Source organism: Danio rerio, chromosome 16 (genome assembly GCF_049306965.1).
Source record: "Danio rerio strain Tuebingen ecotype United States chromosome 16, GRCz12tu, whole genome shotgun sequence".
NCBI classification, from domain to species: domain Eukaryota; kingdom Metazoa; phylum Chordata; class Actinopteri; order Cypriniformes; family Danionidae; genus Danio; species Danio rerio.
The window spans coordinates 25,129,200-25,142,500 of record NC_133191.1 but is presented as its reverse complement, the minus strand read 5'-3'; the positions used below and the strand labels follow the sequence as shown (position 1 = coordinate 25,142,500).

At 32.5% G+C, this 13,301-nt stretch overlaps 1 protein-coding gene across 4 annotated transcripts in view; it reads right to left on the bottom strand.

Moving 5' to 3' along the window:
• nbn (nibrin) overlaps positions 1 to 12,390 on the bottom strand; it is a 49,145-nt gene extending 36,755 nt beyond the window's left edge. For 3 of the 4 annotated variants that reach the window (XM_073924943.1, XM_073924944.1, XM_073924942.1), the window contains exons 1-6: positions 12,267 to 12,390; positions 9,555 to 9,676; positions 4,174 to 4,301; positions 1,741 to 1,900; positions 1,527 to 1,630; positions 364 to 481 (exon numbers count right to left, since the gene is read on the bottom strand). In XM_073924943.1, the coding sequence (XP_073781044.1) occupies positions 364 to 481; positions 1,527 to 1,630; positions 1,741 to 1,900; positions 4,174 to 4,301; positions 9,555 to 9,676; positions 12,267 to 12,297 (663 nt within the window). In that variant the 5' untranslated portion in view covers positions 12,298 to 12,390. 4 annotated transcript variants of the gene reach the window in all.
• Between the last annotated feature and the right edge of the window lie 911 nt (positions 12,391 to 13,301).

Genomic DNA, 13,301 nt, shown 5'->3' with positions numbered 1-13,301 from the left:
TCCAAACAGTTTCTTAAAGGTGATTTTCATCATAGGTGCCCTTTAATGTGGCAATGTTGGTATTGGAGATGGTATCAAATTTCAATATATTTAAAAGGTATCTGTCACGAGAATCTAAAAAAAGACAATTAAATAGCAATTATGTTCTGCAAAACAAAAATTTTAATCTTACTATTAAAGAAACATTTCTTAATATCAAATGTAAAAAAGAAAAAAAAAACGTTAGAAATGTCAGTAAACTATTTTGATAAATACCTGTATAAGTGTTTGCTAAGTATATAGAGGTTGTCCTAATGTGAAGAGTTTCAAAGTTACAGTGATGACACCATTTTTGATATTAGTGGTTAAAAAAAATCTTCTTGCCTGTTTAGAGCTCAAAAACAGGAATGTTTTCCCCTTGAAGAGGCTCTTTCTCTCAGGTCGTGCACTCAGATCCACATCATCTCTAGCCAGGCTGGGCTCATCAATTTGAGGCCTAAATCTGATCAACACAAACCACAGCAATACCTATTAATGTATATTTGTCTATATGCTCTCTTAATGTCAAGTTTATATATAATGCAAAATATGAGTTGATTAATGATGGTTAAAAAAGACAAAATGTATTTCAAATCACCAATAATTTTTTTATAAATAGCTTGAGGTTTAAGTAAATGCACACTTAAAACTTTGGGTAAAATTTCTTACTTCAACTAAGTTCTTTTTTTGCGAGATTGATTAAAATAATCAATTTTATGATTAAATACTGAAATTATGATTAAAACAACAAATATCATGATTTTCTGTTTGAACTTTACAGTTCTTTTGCTCAGTTATGCCATTTTAAATGCAAAGGTGACATTGTTCAAGATGTCTTAGTCATGACAACTTTATCAATTTATCAAGACAACATAATGTCATAAATCTGTCATAAACATGACTGTCATGAAGCTATTATAATTGTGTCATGAATTTAATAACAGACATTTATATTTCTGTCAACTACAGTGGTACAAATTGGATTTTATGACATTTTAATAAAAATTATTTGACAGGCAGGGTATTGACACCTTTGCTGAGAAATTTTAATGACAAATTCATTTTGTTGAAAACAGGTGATCAGAAAATTATTCATGACAATTATAAATCCTTATGGCAATCATGTTTATGACAGATTTATGACCAGTCATGTTGTCTCAGTAATGTTGTCATGAAAGGTTGCCACTGAGATGTCATGACAGTCTTAAGAACACCAGTCAAGTACCATATTTAACATTTTTTGTATACTTATTGAACAACTAATATAACGACTGCTCTGATTTAAGGACTTCATTTGTGCAAGGGCAAATCAACACTTTTTAAGACCTGATAACGTCAATTCGAAATAGTGTCATCATAAGCTCACTTTTTAGATTAAACAAAATGTTTCTTTTCCTTTGTATAACTAGCACTTCTTGTATATATTGCTTCTTGTTGAATTGGTGAATTCCTCGTCTTTAGACAAAATCATCTGCTAAATGACTAAATGTAAAAGTCTTTACATGTACCTCTCAGCTTTAGGCAGTGGCAGTTTCTGCTGCACAGCTTTGCTAAGCGCACTGAAGAACGCAGGTTTTACTATGGGTCGACAGCACAGCAACGCACAGATCGTCTGAAAGAGAGGCACATTGATTCAGCTGATGTTTAACTGTACTGTCACTGGCAGTTAATCAGGGAACTAAATGAATTCAGAATAAAAGATGTTTTATAAATTTTTTTTACCTTTATGGTGACTTTTACAGTGGGCATGACTAGATGTGTGCAGTCAGAGGTCCAGGAACTGACAAGTCGTCCTCCAACAGAGCGAATATCTTGAGACAGGGTGACTTTCCCTTCATTATCCACACACGAGGAGCAAACCACAATACACTCTTTCTCCAGACTGCCAGAAAGAATACAGTGATTATTCTTAATGACCTTATACAATATGCATTCATTTGTTCAAAATGGAATAAACCAATACAATATTAATAAAAAAAAAATTCAAAGGAACATGGTAGGGCTGAAGAATTAATTAAACATTCGGTTTCGGCTTTTAATGATTATGAAAAAACATTAATCGAGATAAAACGATTATTGCACCATATAGCGACCCCTTTCTAGTTGTACACATTTGTTGCTCTGCAAAGCTCAGTTTCACATGAAAATGACTAAAAGAATGTACTGTAATGTAACATCTGCAGCACAGAATGTGCACCATTCATCCATGTACATTTGAATCATTTATGTTTTTAAAAGCGCGAATAAGACCGCATGCTGTGGCGCACACACACAGCATGCAGTCAACATTCGGTGTCATTCGCACACTGTGCGCTCAACCTCAAAGACAAGCAGAGAACACACATCTAAAGTCATCTTAATGGGAGCGTTTTAATGGTCAAAGAGGTGTCACAACACAGTGTTTAGTAATTATTGAAATTAATCCTCATTTATGTAATAAACAAACGAGTTGAGAATCAAGTGACAGCACGTGATATTCCTGCTGCCGCCGGTTTTTATCATTATTTATCAAACAACAAAAGGAGAAAATCCCTCACTGCTCCTGACTGAAGGACTTTTGTAGCTAAAGTGTTTTCTAACAGTGAAGATGCTTAAAGCACAGTTTGTTTGGCATTTTTAGTCTATTGTATTTATTACCCTTTCCTTTGCAGGGAGAAAAATAACTGTATATATGCAGTTGAAGTTAGAATGATTAGCCCTCCTTTTCCCCTATTTCTATTTAATGGAAAGATTTTTTTCAGCCCATTTTGTAAACATAATAGTTTTAATAATTAATTTCTAATAACTGATTTCTTTTATCTTTGCTATGATGACAGCACATAATATTTTTCAAAATACAAGCATTCAGATTCAAAGTACGATTCAAGGGCTTTATTAGGGTAATTAGGCAAGTCATAGTTATTCTAGCCAAAATAAAACAAATAAGCCTTTCTCCAGAAGAAATTTTTTTATAGGAAATACTGTAAAAAATTGCTTGGGAAATATTTATAAACAAAATAAAAAAATTGACAGCAGAGCTAATAATTTTGACTTCAACTGATAATCGTTCTGAACAATCGTGATTACAATTATGACCAAAATATGATTTTTCCCACAATCGAGGAGCCCTAGAACATGGTCTGGTTTTGGCTGGGACAAATATTCACACAAAATATTACTTATTATTAGACATTACAGAATAATTATACATTTTCCCATATTCCCTTTTATACTCTTTCTGGATTGTTTTAAGGCTTGAACAAATTCTAATAATAAATAAGCTACCTAATAATTACAAAAAAATGAAATATAGTTATTGAGTTTATATCATATTGCAACTCTTATAGTCCTACTGAGGTGGGATATGGGTGAGGTTAGAGACAGGTTTGGTGATATGGGTAGCTTTAAAGGTGGGTCAAGGTTTATATGAGGAGTCAACAGTTATAAATGTGATTACAGAAATGTATTATAAATGTAATTACATGCAGATAAATGTTCAAATATAAGTGCAGAGTAAAAACATAATAATTGTAATAAATGCAAAAACACAGTACTTAAAAGACACTTAATATAAAGTGGGACCAAAAAAATCTCTAGAACAATAATTTAATTATTAAGAAAAAATTTAATTAAATTAAATCCTATAAAAACATTTCTCTGAAATTTCTCGTATAAAAACGTCTCTAGGATTTGCTGGAATTTTGCTCCATTTGGTTATTGTTTTGATTTTCTCTTCTTTACAATGTACACAATGTTTTCTGATATGTTATATACAAAATATGTTGTAAATGTGTATGGCAAAAAAATCTAAATAGTTATTATTATTTTTAAGCCTTAAAGAATTTGTATAAATCTTACCTAAAACATAAAGCATGCATGCATTTATGTATCTAGTTAGTTAGTTCTGCAAGCAGATTTTTAAATCTTAATATCATGTGTAAACAGGACCTCAAACTGATCTGGTTCTAAAAAATAACTGCAGTACATTTTTGGCCTGCATGAACCTTTTGAAGCATAAAAGCTCCAGTAGGGATTCATTGTAGTACATGGAAAAGACTCACCAGAACATAACTCAAAGGTTCTCCATTAGTAGAATACAGAATTACTGTCACAGGCATTTGAAACACCATGATTGGCACAACACCTCACCTCAATCAAGAATTGGTACACACAAACCTGAATTTGCTCTGGAAGACTCCAAATGTGATTTTGTATCCCGTCTGCAAGGTCTTTGTGGAGCCAGACTCAAGCTTCTCACCATTGACAAAAGTTCCATATTTAGAGCTGTCCTTCAGAGTGACTGCCTGACAACACAATCAAAACAACAAAATATTTGCTCAGCAAAATGAACCAGAAACCACTTTGAACAAAAAAAAAAAAAAAAAAAAAAAAAAATCCAAACTATGGTAGAAATGGAGACAGGGCCATCTAGGGCATGACTTCTGCAAGCACGCATTTACATAATATTTTAAGAGACTTTGGAACATAAACACACATCAGCTTCTTTCCCATAAAGGAGTAAAAATGTACAACACTGACTGCACCTATAAAGATCAATAAAAATGCAAATTCACTTTCTCACAGAAGGTGGCACTAACAGAAAAAGCCCGGTTAGTTTGGGGAATTTTTTTTTTGGCCTGTGTCACCTCTGAAATTTAGATATTAGCTGAAAATTACTATATGCTTTGTGTGCATATCAGACTGTATGCTGATAGTCAATAATTGACTATGTCATGATAATGAAGACGTACAATATTGATATCCTAGGCAATTCATAATACAGTGAATACGTATTTATTATTCAAACTTTTTGAGTGCTTTTTACAAATATTCACAATATGTATGCAGTGATATTTATAACACTGTGTAACAACATGTAAAATACAACCCATTCAGTTGTGTAAAAAGTGCCGACCCATTTATCAGAGCAATTAATTAATTCAGAAATTAAATAAAATCAGCTTTTTGCCTCTAATAGCTGCTTATGATAATAAATGTCAATCTTTTCCAGTCTGTGTGATATTGTGATACAGAAATTTATTTTTCTACACTTGTAAGTTTTTCGCTTAATAAAACAATGCTGTCAGGGTGATGTGTTTTCTGTAAAATATGGTAATCAACATCAGATTAATCAGTTTAACATTTAAACCTATTTTGAAAAAGGTTCATTTTACATGGCTCACTTAACAAGTATCACAGAGTTAGAGTTTAACCATTTAGCTGATTTCTTGTTCTGGCTGGATCACTTTTACCTTTTTACCATTAGCCTTAGGCTAATATTGCTAGGAAGTGTTCTCTCATTCTGGCTTAAAAGTCTAGAAACTCTGCTGCTGTATCATGGCTGCACCAGGCAGAGTGATTTTACATAGCGCATGAGAACAGGCTATTTTAGAGGGTGTCTTAAAACAATGAAGACATGAGATTATTACGCCAGAATGAGAGTATAGTTCCTATTAATATTTGCCTAGAAAACTGTAATTTTATTACAGAATGTAAATTTTAACTCCTTTTTTTAATTTCTTGAATGAAATGCTAATGGTCAAATCCGATTCAATTCATTCTGCTAAGCTAAAAATGACCTCGCCAAAACAAGAAATCGGCTGAATGGATGAAAAAAAGGTCAACTGTTTAACAGTCATCTGTTTCACTCTAGGACACTTACGCCCCATTCATCGTCAACTCTTCCCATTCACTTTGAATGGGTGATGTCAAGCGTTGCCAAACTGAATTGTGGGTCCATCTGCACTGCTTCAGCGGCATTTCTCGTTGCAGAAGGTAGGGATTTCTCAACTTTTCAAGTGCCAACTAAAGCGCCAGCCAATCAGATCGCTTTACGCAAACATTTCAGCTCAGACAGCAGCCGATTGAGGACTAATTTCATTGGCTGATGCTGAATGAACTTCAAACATGTCCTCGGTCAAGCATTGACTCTGAAGCCCCATGTGAATCCAAGGTTAAAACGAGCCTTTTTCAAAAAAGGTGGAGTGCTCCTTTAACTCTTTGTTTCTTAACCACATTCCTGGAGGACAACCAACACTATATGTTTTAGATATATCCTTAGTTTAAATTCTAAAAAAGAGATTTTGGACGCAACCATTGAAATGTGCAGAGCTGGTGGTCCTCCAGGAACATGGTTGAGAAACACTGCTTTAAATAAATTGTACTAAAATCAACCTTACCTAATTCTCAAATTCAACTTCATCAGTGAATGTATAAGCTCACCTTCGCATGAACTGTACACCACCAAACAATAAGTGCACAAGACTGTAAAATACCTTTAAAAGCTTAAGCCATTATTAACTATAACAACAAAAGAGGCAGAGTACATAATCTGCATCTACACAGAAGAAACGTCAGAGCCATTTGCAACAATGTGAGTGTACTTTATTGTCTTAATAATTACTTGAAATACATAATTAAATATATAATTTATTGCATCCTGGCTTCACAGTAAGTGTGACTAAGGGAAATAATGACGCACGCGATTACTGCTCGGCAGAGTAATTAGCAAAACAAAAAAGACAATTAGTAAATTAAGATTTGATTACTTGCTCTCTGTAGTGTTGCCTTAAAGAAGGTCTTATTAAGCAGCTACGCAAGAAATTTATGAAAGCCAAGGGGAAAAGAAAGCTCAGAGGATCTATGTATGCGGAAAGAAAGTTGCAACATTATTTTGTTACAATCTAAAAGTCGAAGGGATGTTTAAATAAATGTAATGTATGACTCATTCCAGAATTGCGGGTACATTTCAGGCATTTTCCATTCATTTTACTTGAACTGGAATGATAATATTATATATTTATAGTAAACTGAATGCATTATTGGTGACATGGTGGCGCATATGGTAGTGCTGTCGCCTCACAGCAAGAAGGTCGCTGGTTTGAGACTCAGCTGGGTCAGTTAGCATTTCTGTGTGGAGTTTGCATGTTCTCCCTGCGTGGGTTTCCTCCGGTTCTCCGATTTCCCCCACAGTCCAAAGACATGCGTTACATGTGAATTGGGTAGGCTAAATTGTCTGTAGTGTATGAGCGTGAATGAGTGTGTATGGATGTTTCCCAGAGATGGGTTGCCAAAAAAACATATGCTGGATAAGTTGGCGGTTCATTCCTCTGTGGTGGCCTTAGATTAATAAAGGGACTAAGCCGAAAAAAATGGATGAATGAATGCATTATTAATGTAAAATAATTACTTAAATGTGATTGGAAAAATATGATTCTATTACTTTTTTTTGTTTAATTTATTGTTAAACTTTAAACCACTCACAGAGTAGACAATAACACAGACCATAACACAGAGCCTAAATATTTTCCACCATTTTGTGCTTTAGTTCAAGTTGCTAACCTCAAACCATACACTGCAACAAAAAAAAAAGCTTTTCTCACTTAGATTTTTTGTCTTGCTTCTAGCTAAATAATCTGCCAATGGAATAAGCAAAATAATCTTATCACAAATCGAAAAATAAGATTATTTTCTTACCCCATTGGCAGATTATTTAGCTTGATTTAAGGAAAAACTCAATTCATTTTGGCATAGTATTGCTTAAAACAAGAAAATATGCTTTGCTTGTCTAGAAAATGCTTCTTGATTTAAGAATTTATAGATATTTGGACTAGAAACAAGACAAAAAATCTAATTAAAACTGAATTTGAGATCTCATTCACTTAAAAAAAAAAACAATGATGGGTTAGTAAAAAAATCACAATTAGGGCTGCATGATATTAGAAAAATCAAACATTGTAATATTTTCTTAGTTTGCGATATATTTTGTGATAGACAATTTGAACATCTCTATTTTTGAAAGAATTTATTATTTTGGATAGACTAAGATGATTCTGTAGGTGTGTACATCTGCTTAAAATATAATAAACAAATTAAAAGCATAGATAAATACAATAATAAAAAATAAACAGTGTTTAATCATTTTCTGACTCACAGCATTCAGGTGCAGTAATTGAAGACTAAAAATAATAATTTAATAATACTAGTAATTAAATATAATAATAATAATAATAATAATAATAATAATAGTAATAAATAATTTAATTAAATCCATCATTATTAATGTTATTAAAGGTACAATGTCTTAAGCCTGAATGCTTTGAAATTCTCATATAGTAACAGAAGAATAATGACATGCCTCAAAGCCTTCTAGAGCAGGGGTTCCCAAACTTTTCAGCACGCGACCCCTAAAATAACAATGCCAGTGACTCGCGACCCCCAATATCCTCTGAGGTGGTTATAAATACAGAAAACGTGCATGCAATGGCGCACACACACACACCAATAGACCAAAGTCTATTCTTCGTTAAATTTTTTTATGTATGTCAGTGCTGTAAATGGGCCAGAAAGTTTAACCTGGTGTCATAAAATCAATCTGCTGCATCTGACGCTATTGCTGTCTTTAATATAATGTATTTACCCCAGGGGTCACAATCCAATAGAACAAGTAAATAAGCTACTATATTAACTATAAACGACTGTTTTTTTCTCTTCAGTTGGTTATGGATAAAATATGGTCATTCTTATGGCCTAATAATAATAAGTAGATTTTTGGAAATCACCAGGCGACCCCCCTTCATTGTTCTGCGACCCCTCAAGGGGTCCCGACCCCCACTTTGAGAACCACTGTTCTAGAGGACGTGAAATCGCCTTTTCTATCATTGCTTTAAGGATCGTCAAGTAACAGAGGTGAACAGAAGCTAGGGACAAACACAAAATGATTGCATGATTTCCTGAATGGACACTGGACACTCCAGTCCAGTGTAGCAATAGTTCTTAAAGAAATCTCTGTCAGACATATTTAGAACAAGATTAATCTGATGGCATATTAAAAGATTCGATGGACCACAGTGCAGCCTCAAAAAAACAATTAATTGTATTTTTTAATATGTATTTATACTTTGCTACTGTACGTTAAATCACTAGGCCTTACCCATTTTTGCACACAGAAATGTATTTATTTATTTTTTATTCTAAAGGTTTATTAAAATTTTCATAATTATCTTTGACGTTAAATGATCCATGGACAATTATTTCATCCATATTTTTAAATTTTAGTTAAAAAACAAAAGTTACCATTCACTGGAATTTAAAGGGAAATTTAACCACTATGGTTCCAAACCATTATGAGTTTCTTTCTTCTGTTGAGCACAAAATGAGGTATTTTGAAGAAAGCTAAAAATTGGTAACCATTGGTAACCAAGTCCATGGTTTATAGGTTTTTACAAGTGCTTTGTGTGAGTGTTCAAAAGTAAAAATAAACTCTTGAAGAAAGAAAACTGAAATAATGAATAAATAAGGACAGAATTTTCTCAGTTTTGGTTGAGCTATGCCTTTAATTTCCTCGTCTATAAAATCACATTTAATTTACATCTACATAAAGTACATTTTATTTGTGGACATCAAAATGAGACGCACTGTCTTTAATTGCACTAGAAATGACAGGAAGAGATATATAGAAATAGATATGGAAAACTATATTACTACAGTAGTTACTAATAGTAGTTATTAGTTACTATAGGGCTTTAAAACTATCACTTCCAATGAGAGTCTCTTACCTGCTCAGTGACAGTGAGGACAGCATGAACACGGCTGATGGACTGATCATTGGTCAGCAGGATCTCACAATTCTTACGGCCAACCACATACTCCTGTCCAGCCAGCAGAATGACACTTTCCCCTTCAGAAACAAACACAGAGCATTCAGTAGTGAATTAAAATATCCCAAACAAATAATCAACAGAAAGTTGAAAAGTCTTCTCTCCTTGCAGAACAACAATATCTTGAAATCCCCATTATCCAATCTCATTTGTGATCAAAGCACCAAAAAATAATACACATATACCTGTACATCTAAATTCTGAGGTACACTGTAAAAAAATGCTGTGTCCCACCCAATGTTTTCATGTTATCCCAACACAAATCGATCAAGTTAACTTAATTGTTTTACAAATTTAAGTGGATTGAACATAAAACAATTAAGTTGTCCTAAAAAAATGCAAGAATTGTGTTGATTTAGCTTGTTTTAAATAAGTCTGAACAAGCAGAAAAAAATAAATTTTTGAGTATATAAGCATGACAATGTCAATTTTCCTTAATTCTGTAATTGACATTTGCTTTTATCATAATATCATGGGTTACAAAAAATGTTACATACACTAATAAATTGTTTTTTTTTTTTTTTTTACTTGTTCAAACTACTTAATTAAAATGAGCTGGAACAAGACATTTTTTGAGATTTCATTGGAACATGAACTTAATTGTTTTATGTTTAATCCACATAAATTTGTTAAAAGTGTTAACTTAATCAATTTGTATTGGGACAACATGAATGAATTGTGTGAAACCCCTGCATTTTTACAGTGTAGTAACAGGAGGAACTGTACATGTATTCTGTATTGCTTTATTGTTCATATAAGCTTCAACAACAACAAATTAAAACACCATTAGCACCATGAAGGAAATAATGCACCCAAAAATGACAAATCCCTCACCATGTACCTCACATTCAAATGATTTTAAACTTTAATGATTTTTTATTTTGTTGAACACAAATTAAGATATTCTCTAGAATGATGTAAAAATACAGATATTAACATCCATAGAAGAAACAAAAACCTTACATAAAGTAAGTGGCTGATTTTTTTCAGCATTCTTCAAAATATCTGCCTTTGTGTTCAACAGAAGAAAAAAATCAAACAGATTTACAACAAGTGGAAGTCAATGGTGACACATTTTCTTTTTTGTGAACTATACCTTTAAATAAAACAGTTCTAACACTTTTTTGCTTTAATGAGTTAGTTAACATTAACTAAGAAAGCAGCATAACCAAAGATTTTTATCATTTGTATTTTTTAACTAACCAATGCTAACCACAAATAATGTCTTATTGTAAAGCATTTTCTATTGTAAAACATTTTTAATCAATATCATGGGTACTTCATGGGCCAGATTAACTTGTAAAATCGTTTGTGTATTAAAAAAAACAGGATATGTATTGCTACAAGCATTTGATCCTGTGATTATTTATTTAAAGCATTTTGAAGTGCCCACATGCATGTTGATTTTCACAACATACTGTATTCATGAATATTGGCACATCTAGTGGTACATATTACAGATTGAGGTTTTATATTCACATATTCAGACTTTATCCTTAATAATATAATTTCAGAAAAGTATTATTTGCCAATTCTAAATAGAGAAATCATATTAGCAGCCTATGACTATCAAAGTACAACACTGTTCACTGTCAATTAAATAGTCAGCTAATGTTGTTTTGAAGTCATACTTGCATGCAATGAGAGATCAAATGTTCGTCGTGATAAACAATATAGGGTAGTGTGGTAAACAATATAGCCTGGTAAACAATATAGAGACCGTGTTACAAGTCACTGTTCAAAAATGAACAAACGTGCGAATATAAAACCAACTTTACCTCAAGATTACAGTCTGTATCGGTCTAATATAAATCATGACCAAAAACATGTAAACGTGAGTAGTGACATTTGGGAGAAAAGTGTCAAATCTAGAGCTCCTTTAAGACACTCATACACAATAAAAGACAACCTATGTTACATGTCTTAGAAAATTAGCAGTGAGTGAACTAGTCTCTGACTGCTCTATCCTAACCAGATTGACCTTCAGGAAGGTCAGAAACTGAGGTAAAGTTGGTTTATATTCACACATTCGGATTTTCACCCTAATAATATAATTTCAGAACTCTAAATAGATAAATTATATCAGCAGCCAATTTTTATCAATGCATAACATTGTTTAGTCAAATAAATTGTGCTAATGTTGTTTTGAAGTCATATTTACATGTGATTTCAGTGCAAACATTCAAAATACCATGGTAAACATGTCACAAGTTGTCACTGAACGAATGACTGAATATAAAACAAACTTAACCTCAATTAGTCAGAGAGGTTGCTTCAGTGGCAAAGAGTTTAATACACTTGTTAAAATTGAAGAAGTAAATTTGGTTTTATAACATAAAATGTAATGACATCAATAAAACATTTCGCTAAAATTATGTGCCTATCTGTGAAGTTAAATGCTGTATAAACATTGTTTACGTTAGCTAAATAATATAACGCATCGTCAGACAAATTTGATAAAGTGTTGTTTAAATTTTTAGTAGTCGTTCCGTGAACAGGAAGACATGTTATTGCTCGTATAGTTTACGATTAAACTGGATGATAAAGAAGTAGTAAAGTCAGTCCACTAAAACGCGGAATACACGACTCGATTTACACAGAGAAGATTACCTCCAGATTCGGTTGGCTGCAGTTTCCACATTTCAATACTTGTGTTTACTATGAAATATGGAAGTGACTTGTCTTATCCTAAGATACCGACGAACTGGCGCGCCACTTTTACATCTTCATATGCGACGTAATAAACTTCCGTATAAAAATAAAAGTCCTAAGGCAGAAATAAAAGTCACAAAGCGCTATCGATCTACCTGTGAGTATGTGTCTGTATGATCATCAACAACAACAACAAATATATTTCCAAATGTAAAATGTCATAGAGAAGACCTGCAAGTATCTATGCCTTGTTTATTTAAAAAGTTTCATTTGAATAAGTAAACTTTAATAAAATACTCATACTAAATTATCATAAATATTCGATAATTGAATATCTGAATTACTCGAATAATGTAGCTATTCCAAAGAAAATAAATTTCTGCACATTATTTTAATGTAAACAACATAGCCTATACTTCAGATGCATTGGTCTTTAATTCATTAATTATAATATTGCAGAAATGAAGTAAAAGCGAGTGTAAAGCACGTCCTGAAAGGTGAATTAAATGTTTTTTTGATCGCCACCTGGTGGACAAACAATAGGATGTGTGAGCAAACTAAATAATAAATAAATTTAATACAATAAATTGTGTTTATACAACAGTTCAATGTGTATACAAAAAAAGAAAATAACACATGGAGAGTCTAAAAATCCATTTGAATGAGGAACAACTTTCTTCCACCATTTATTCACATCTGGCAAAATAGCAGAAACCATTGCTCACTAACGTCACTTTAGAGATTTGAATTCTCTAGCGTAATATCTAAAGTGATGACAAAATTGATTATTTTGCAGACATTTTAAGATCATAAGACCGAACAGCATCTTCAGTCTTATGAGATTTCCCAGTATTTCTCTGCTGCAATTGGGATATTACAATAATAATTAACCCTCAAAAAGCCAAAGCAAAGCAAACATCAACAGATTACAATGGTATAAATACAGCACTACAACATACAAAATTAGAATTAGAATTTTACTTATCAGTTTTA